Source organism: Crassostrea angulata, unplaced genomic scaffold (assembly GCF_025612915.1).
Source record: "Crassostrea angulata isolate pt1a10 unplaced genomic scaffold, ASM2561291v2 HiC_scaffold_124, whole genome shotgun sequence".
NCBI classification, from domain to species: domain Eukaryota; kingdom Metazoa; phylum Mollusca; class Bivalvia; order Ostreida; family Ostreidae; genus Magallana; species Magallana angulata.
The window spans coordinates 47,221-56,503 of NW_026441679.1; the positions used below are offsets into that span (position 1 = coordinate 47,221).

At 40.3% G+C, this 9,283-nt stretch overlaps 1 protein-coding gene across 1 annotated transcript; it reads right to left on the reverse strand.

The window, feature by feature from the left end:
- Positions 1-5,533: 5,533 nt before the first annotated feature.
- Positions 5,534-8,062, reverse strand: LOC128169383 (uncharacterized). Its single transcript, XM_052835534.1, has one exon. It carries the CDS (start codon positions 8,060-8,062, stop codon positions 5,534-5,536), a length of 2,529 nt encoding a protein of 842 aa, XP_052691494.1.
- Positions 8,063-9,283: the final 1,221 nt, after the last annotated feature.

The window sequence follows — 9,283 nt, forward strand, 5'->3', positions numbered from 1 at the left end:
ATTTGTTCACGATATAAGCCATTATCCTGAAAAGAGACATTTTCAACATAATGTTCACCTGATGGCTAAATTTGTTATGCATGTACTAATATTGCGGCGTTGTTACATTTTAATTTACATTCATTCATGATTGTTATGAGGGTCATAAGATTATGTAATGCTTTTTTTTTTATCATAAATAGTCAGGACAATGGTTGATTGACAGGAATATGCCTTGCAGTTACCTTTTAAGAAGGATCGGTAATCAACATATTACCCTTCAGATCTGCCTTAAACTTTAACAAATGCTATTCTTGGCCATAAAGTAAGATGAAGATAAGAAAAATGCAATATTTCAGCTTTAATATTAATAGCCTTATACATAGCTCCTCTTCCTAATGAAAGTGAAAAAGTCCAAAAATAGTCACGACCTTATGGACATCATTCACATGCATTTAGTTTTTCTCAAATATATGGGAGTAGAGAAGATTTTTATAACGTTTAAAACACTTTTAATATGTGTATATATTAGCACCATTCTCGGGCCTGAGCAATCACGTAAGAGTGCTTCATAGACATCATCAAAATGAATTTAATTTTTTCCACAACATGTGTTAAAGTAAAGAATATTTTTGAAAAATTGCCTTTTTGCATATTTGACCCCGCCAATGCCATCCCGGAAATGTCAGAGCCATGGATTTCACAATCTTAACATAGAAATGCTTCACACCAGAAATGTTTACAATTAGCCTTGATTTTTAAGAAAGAATTAAGATGTACGACGACGGATATATGGGAATAGAGAAGATTTTTAAACGTTTAAAACACTTTACTATATGGCCATATTAGCACCACCCTTGGTCCTGAGCTCCTAACCCACGGACCTTGATTTTGACAATTATGTTAGAGGGAATCATGTATATCTTTTAAGAATAATTAGAAAATTTGGCTTTTTACATACTGTGGAATCATTAAATTTCGTGGGGGCCAATTTTCGTGGATGGCTAAAATTTTACAGCTTCGTGGGGACGTTATTTTGTGTAATCTTTTATTTTTACAATATGACTTTATTACCCTAGTTTATCAATTCGTAGAGGATGTCATTTCGTGGATCAGAGGTACCGACGAATTCCACGAAAAATGAGCCACCACGAAATCTAAAAATCCCAAAGTATTTCACCCCTTTTCGCGGTGGTAGAGTCATAAATTTCACAATTTTATTTTCCTTACCATAAAGATGCTTCACACTAAAAATAGTAACAATTGGCCTTGTTTTTAAGAAGAAGTTAAGAATGTAAAATTGTTAACGTACGACGCACAACGACGGACGAAGACAAATTGCAACAGGTCACGCGAGTGACCTAAAAAATTCTGTCATCAAATCGTCTCAATTAATATTTCTCGTTTAACTTTACAGTGTTTTCTATGTGGATGCACGGGAATCGTAATTTTTTTTCTTCATAGTTTTATGCTTATTTTGGGCCGAAAGGATATTGTTTGTCAATTTATTAAGACTATTCTGCTTATATTTAATTGTGTATAATTTGTTATGTTTTTCCTGTAATTTGTTGGTCTACGATAAAGGTTTCTTTGGGGTTTTTTTTCTTGTGCGCCTGCCTCAAGTGATATTAAAGTACAAACCAGATGAATTGAAACCCCAAAGAATATTTTGAAGAAATATGACACTGTTTAGATTACGAATGGGGTATTTAGATATCGGTGCAATTAAAATTCAAAAGACTCAATTTAAATTGGCAGTCGGCATTTGGTGAATAATTGTGTAACAACACCTGCAGTGTCATATAATTCCGTATGCACGTGTACCGGCATCCATGACAGTCACAGATATGCAGTTTGTCTCGTTTATTGCACACGTCATAGGAATATTCACTGTTGATGCATTTGGTATGTGTTTTTTATATAAATTGTATGTAACAACGCTAGCTTCTTCTCAAGTTATGATTTTTGTAGAGGGAAATAAGTTGCTTACAGTCATAAAATGTTTCAACAAACCTATTCATGTATAGTATCGCTGTTTATAGCCGAATGGTTTGTTGTGTATAAAGACGTGATGCAAGACTCGAATTGTTTAACATCATTACACTCCATCATTAAGTGTGTTTAGATTTTTATGTGTATTTAATTTATTATCAAACATGACACTTATTAAAAAAATCATTTGAAATATAGATTATTGCACTTTATATCTTAAGACATAAGATATTGAAAGTAATGTTAAATTGGAAGCATATTTATACTTGAAATTATTTTAATAAGGATGAAAGAAGGAGTCAGTTGAGCCTGAAGTTGTCGATTTAGATACATATAAATTCATATAAAAATTATTTTTAAAAAATGTACGGAAACCAGGAACGTTGCCAATTCTCAAATACGAAGTATTCGTAATTAAATATCTGAGGCTTTAATTCTTTTTTAAATTTTATGTATGTGTTAGTCATTTTTTGTCTCTTTAAAAGCCCCTGGTTTCTTCGGGGAGTGATTTATGTAAAAGATACGTTGACCAATTACTCCTATTCTAACCAATATTCAATTTCACAAAAAAGTTCTCTCAAACTTTATTTTTTAAATAATGTCTGAACTTTGCAGGTACTTGTGCATAAAGGGTTTTAACAGATTATATAAAGGAGACGTATCTCATTGACTTGCTTCAAAGGGCTACTTTTATGTATAAAACGTCACGCACCCACCCCCATCCGACCCGACCCCTTATAGAAAACATCGTTTTTATCCACATAGACGTATTTAGGATTATGTGTCCTTTGCTTCAAAAAAAAAAAAAGACTTAAACACTAGTTGATCTTGTATGCAGCCGATTTTATATGACGCATGATTTATTAATCCGTCAGTTAAAAACTGTGCTGTCCTGGAGACAGTAGTATAACCTTTATTGTGTAAGGTAAAAAGCTGAAAGAATACAAAAAACAATTACAGCAATGTGACAATAGAGTAGAAATAAAATGAATTATGACAGGAACAGTGTTCCATACTTTTTTTAGAACAAATAATGGAGGTTTGTAAATAATACACATTTCCTAACAAATTTCTCGCTAAATTACTTATAGATAATAGTTAAATCACTTACAAAATATAGAAGACAGAATTATGAGTAAATCTTTCCTAAATTGCAATAATTAAAAGTTGACTGTCAGCCACGTGTAGTACATGTGTATAAAACATCGGACAGTTATTTTGCAGAAATTAGACACCATGCATAAAAAAGGTTGCATCAGAAGATAGCCTACATTCATATCTAATCATTTACACAATGCATAAGACAAATAAACATTTAACTTACACTGTGGTAGGCCACAATTGCCTCGAACTACAAACAACGATCAGCAAACATGGCTGACGAGACTTTCCTATCAAGGGCAATAACTCCAACAAATGAAAAGAAAGATAACTCTTCAAAAAACAAAGGCAACACACTCCCCGCCTGATGTTACAAACATCACTATGCAATAATTCAAATCAACTGAGTTTCAAATATACAAACAGCACCAAGTTAATGCAAAACAGTTCATTCATTTTGGATCAAAACGACCAGTTCGGTTACAGGTCGGACAAACGTTGTGGAGTGTCCGTCGCGATACACTACACAAATTTCTGCTTTGCGTACTCGTCCATCAGTGCTCGGGAACACTCTGACGACTCTTCCAAGGGGCCACGAGTTACGGGTCACCGAATTGTCTTTTAGCAAGATCACATCTCCAATGACCAAGTTCCGCTTTTCTTGTTTCCATTTCCTGTAATTTTGCAATGTCTGAAGGTACTGGGTTCTCCATCTCTTCCAAAAGGTGTCAGCCAAATGTTGCACTCTCCTCCACTGGGAACGTAAGAGGTCCTTACCATCGGTGGGTATATAATCAACTGTATTGTCTGGTTTATGAGTCAGGATTAACGAAGGACTCAAAGGAAGAGGATCCTCAGGATCGGTCGACACCGGTACCAACGGACGACTGTTCACGATGGCCGATGCTTCTGCAAGAAACGTGGTAAGTATTTCATGCGTCAAACTTCCTGGTGGTATTTCCAACAGCATGGAATCAAGGACGCGCCTGGTCACTCCAATGAGGCATTCCCATACACCTCCAAAATGAGAGGAGTGAGGTGGATTGAATAGCCATACAACTCCACTCTTTCACGGGTCCATCCTCAACATTTACCGCGTTGATGTGAAGATCATCCGTGGCGCCAACGAAATTTGTCCCCCTGTCAGAGCGTATCTGCTTGACTTTACCTCTGATGGCAACAAAGCGTTTGAAGGCATTAATAAATGATGACGAGGACATCTCCTCAACGACCTCAATATGTATTCCTCTGCTAACCATGCATGTAAAGAGAATGGCCCATCTTTTGGCATTAGCGGCCCCACCTCTTGTCTTCCTGGTTACTACTTCCCAGGGGCCAAACGTATCTAGGCCGACGTACGTGAATGGTGGACCTGGCTCGAGACGGTCAGGGGGTAAATTTGCCATCTTCTGATATGCAAACTTTCCACGCAGTTTTCTACATTTCACGCAATTGTAGATAATGGACGATATCAAGCGTTTGCTGCCTGTAATCCAGTAGCCAGCATTCCTAATGGTTCCAGCGGTAATGTGTCTCCCCTGGTGTTGTGCTAAATCATGGAAATGTCTGGTAAGGAGTGTGGCTATGTGATGCTTTCGTGGGATCACAATAGGATTTGTCTCAGCTTGTGGCAATATGTTACTCCTATTCAAACGTCCTCCCACTCTGAGAATGTCATCTGAGTCAAGGAAAACTCCTAAACACAACAAGGAGCTCGTGCAAGGTAAGGCTTTGCCTTGCTTTAGATAGTCAATTTCCTCTCTATAAGCCTCTTGTTGAACGGTCTTGATGATCAGTTTTTCTGATTCTTGATATGCTTCAACGGTTCTCGATTTTGTGCAATAATGCTAACCCTTGCACTCGTTGTGGCCACAAAATGATCTGATGATGTGTTGAAGGAATGCAAATGTCCGTACGAGTATCGTCCAGTTTGAAAACTTGGAGAATCTGTGGGATCCTAGCAATTGCACAGATGAGTTGGTTTTCATGCAGCTAATGGGTCTGATTTCCTTATCACTCTCAGGATTCACAATGTCAAAGTCTTGCTCTTTGCCTTTGCCTTGTTTAAGCAGGTAAGTGGGACCTTTTAGCCAAGAGCTGTCCTTTAATTGATGAGTCGGCAGCGGCCTAGTGGCTGCATCGGCCGGGTTGTCTTCAGTTGGTACAAAGGCCCATTGCTCTGGCTTTGTAAATTTCCGAATGTACGATATGCGGTTGGCTACATAGGTATAAAACCTACGAGTAGTGTTAAATATGTATCCCAACACTACTTTGCTATCTGAGTAAAATTTGAAGTCTTGGATTGGTAGAGACAAGTGGTCTGCAATAGAGCATGCAATTTCTACTGCTAGCACAGCAGCACACAACTCCAGTCTCGGAATTGAATGTCCATGAGTAGGAGCACGTTTTGCCTTTCCTAACACAAATCCGAGATGGCTTTCATTATCTGAGGAGGTTATCTTCATATAACCAACTGCCGCAATGGCGAGTTCTGAAGCGTCGCAAAATACATGGATGGATTTGTCCTTACACAGTTGCAGGGACTCAGGTGAGTAATTCCGTGAGATGTGTAATTCTCTAAGTGAGATAAAGAGTCTCTCCACTGTGTCCAAGTATTTAGCTGGTCTAAGGGTAATGGATCATCCCAGTGTATGGTGCCAAGAACCAGGTTCCTCAGAATGCTTTTTCCTTCTATGATGACGGGCGCTGCGAATCCAAGGGGATGGAATATACTGTTTATGCATGACAGTACGTCTCTTCTGGTGAACGGTTTGTCTTGCATCATAACCTCAAAGAAGAAGGCGTCAGTTTCCAAGTTCCAGTTGAGGCCCAAACTGCGTTGACTTGGAAGCAGGTCAATTCCGAATTCTAAGTCCTTCATATCCTTTGCAAGATCTTCTGGGGGGAAGGCGCTTAAGACCTCTGACTGATTTGATGCAATCTTGTGCAATCGCAAGCCGCCTTCTGACATCAAAGCTCTCTGCGTCCTCTTCATGAGATCAATTGCCTCTGATGGGGCAGGTACAGAAACAAGACCATCGTCTACATAGAAATTGTTCACAACAAAGTCTATCACATCTTTACCGAATGTAGACTCTGCCATCAGTGCAGCTCTACGGAGTCCGTATGTGGCAACTGCCGGGGAGGGTCGGTTGCCAAAAACATGTACCGTCATACGATACTCTGTCAGAGGCTGATCTGGGTCATTATCTCGAAACCAGAAAAATCGCAAAAAGTTGCGATGGTCCTCCCGCACTTTGAAGCAATAAAACATCTGTTGTATGTCGCCCATAATAGCAACAGCTTCTTGACGAAATCTCATCAAAACTCCTAACAGGCTGTTGGTGAGATCAGGGCCAGTAAGAAGGACGTCATTGAGAGATATTCCACCATACTTAGCAGAGGAGTCGAAAACTGCTCTCAGCTGGTTTGGTTTCTTTGGATGATATATACCAAATATAGGCAAGTACCAGCATTCATCCGTCTGTGTCAGAGGTGGCGCGATCTCTGCATGGCGATTCTTTATCAGTCCATCCATGAAGGTAAGGAAGTGTTCCTTCTTCACTGCATCCCTCCGTAGACTAGCTTCTAGTGCTTTGGCTCTTTTTAGAGCACTGTCCCTGTTGTTTGGCAGTTTACTATGTGGCTGTCGAAATGGGAGTGGAGCTGTCCAATGCCCATTCTCGCTCTTCTGAAATTCCTGGTCCATTATCTTGAGAAATGTCAAGTCGTCCACAGACATACCTGGTTTCTCATCATCTTGTGTTCTTTGGAAAACATTCTTACCAAAGTCTTCATTGTCATACAATGATGGGGGTTTTCCAGTGTCCATGCCATACGTCACATAGTTCAGGTTTTCTCGTATCTTGAACTCATTCGTACATGGTGGAAGTAAGGATACACGGCCCGATCCCAGTAAATGAGTCTTGTAGGTTGTAACCTGTGTAGGTGCATGAGTCTTGCCAAGGCATGTCTCACCAATTATGGTCCACCCCAGATGTAGTTTCTGTCCATAGGGTTGATTGCCTTGTCCAATACGCTGATCAAATACATGGTGCGCTTCTATCAAATCTCTTCCAAGTAGTAACAAGATGTCAGCATCCGGATCTAGTGGAGGTATTAGCTTTGCTATGTCGGCCAGATGACTGTAATGTAAAGCCACTTCCGGTGTAGGGATCTCATCCCGTGCACAAGGAACCTGCTGACATTCGATGAGGGCTGGAAGGTTCAGGACACATCCACCGCCATATGCCTCCGCAACAAATCCTTCTGCCTTCCTTCCAAAGGTCTGTATAGTGCCTCCACAAGATGAAAGTGTATAGGTTATTGCTTCACTTCCACATTCGAAATAGGTAAAGAATCTGGGGCTTGCAAGTGAGCGGTTTGATTGATCGTCTATGACCGCATACATATTGACTGCTAACTGAGGTTCTCCTTGAGGATACACACGCACGAGCACAGTTTTGGAGCAAGACTTGCCTCCAAACTGCTTTCTGCAAATCTTCGTACATGCAGAGTTGACATCTAATGAATTCTGCGACTCCCCGCCATAGTGTCTCCTACTCTGAGTCTCCACATGAAGTGCTGTCGGATGGGTTGAACTGTCACAATCCTCACACTTGACTGCTGCTCGACAATCACGCATCTTGTGGGAACGAGAGTCACAGCAACGGAAACATATATTATTCTCTTTTAAGAACTTCCTTCTCTCTTCTAATGACTTCTGCTTGAACCCCTTGCACTTGTTCAATGTATGAAAGGTGTTGTGTAAGGGGCACTTCCGGTCTGAGGAATTTTCTTTTCTGGGTTGTGCAACCTCTGTTTTCCTTGAAGAAACATTCAACACTCTGTCTCGCTGGTTTCTCACTTGTCTGTCTCCTCTCGTGTCAACACCATAGGAAAATGATGGGTTGTTCTTAATCCTTGACTGCTCACGAATAAATTCTGCGAACACCGTAAACGGTGGGAATGGTACATCATTCACTGCCATATGCTTCACGGCTACCGAAGTCCATTTTCCTTGCAAATCGTTAGGTAGTTTCTTGACTATCGGAGTGATACCAGTCGAGCAATTGAAATATGACAGAAGGCAATTGCGTGTCCTCCTTTGCAGCCTCAATTTCATTCAAAATGTCGGACAGATCATAAAGACGACTAACATCCTTGTTGGTTAGCATCGGAAAGGAATCTAGCTTGGACTTCAACGCTGCTTCCATCATTTCTGGACAACCGTACCTTTCGTCGAGACGACTCCAGCTCCTTATGACTGCTTGTCTTGGGTTGTTCGGATTTGCAGCTTTGATGCTTAGTACATGGCGTTGTGACAAGGGACCTGTCCATTTCACAAGCAGATCCATTTCCTCTATGGGTGAAGCTTGTAACTCCTGCATGATTGCTTTGAAACTGTTTTTCCATGTGGGGTAAAACTCAGGCTTGTCATTAAAGTTTGTCAAACGAGATAACAATAAGTCTTTCTTTAACAAGTATCTTGTGAAGTCCGATGTAACAGAAGTTGATGGTGTTTCAGTCTCTGGAGACACATGTGGATGTTGGGTCTTCGCCAATCGTGGTTCAAATGGAGGAGCTCGAACATTCAATGAAGGTTCTTGAAATGTAGGCTCCGGCTGATTTGAAACTGAAGCTGGTGAGATGTTTTCCACATAAGCCATCGTACGGTCTTCTGTAGCTTCCTGTTCTAAGCTTCTAAGGGCTGACTTCATGGAATCACCATCCTCTCCTTCTTCTAATACACTGGCTTCTGTTTCCAATTCTAACGTTTCTTTTTTTCAAGTTCAGCAAAGTCATTTCAGTGTTTATGTAAGCACTTTCCTTTTCTGTGATGGCGTGTTGTAGGGTCAGCTCCGCCTGCTTTCGTTCTAACTTTGCCTGCTCTTCAGCGAACTTAAGTGAGGCTTTCAGAGCCTTTGCTTTCGCTCTCTTTTTGGTTGCGATTGAACTCAAACTGTTTCTGGAGGATGTAGATGTTGTCGAGACGTGAGACATACTGTCTTTGATCTGTTGATCCTGTATAGACAGAGCAAGTTTTCTCATGGCTGAATCTATGGATATCCGATAGCCCCTCAATGTTGCACTGAACCGCTCCATTTCTTTGTTACTTTGATCCGAATGACATCTGTTTAAAAAATCTAAATAACTAGTGCTCAAAGATTCTACTTCTGCCACGTGTCTTTTTGTCTCTTCATGCAGATTC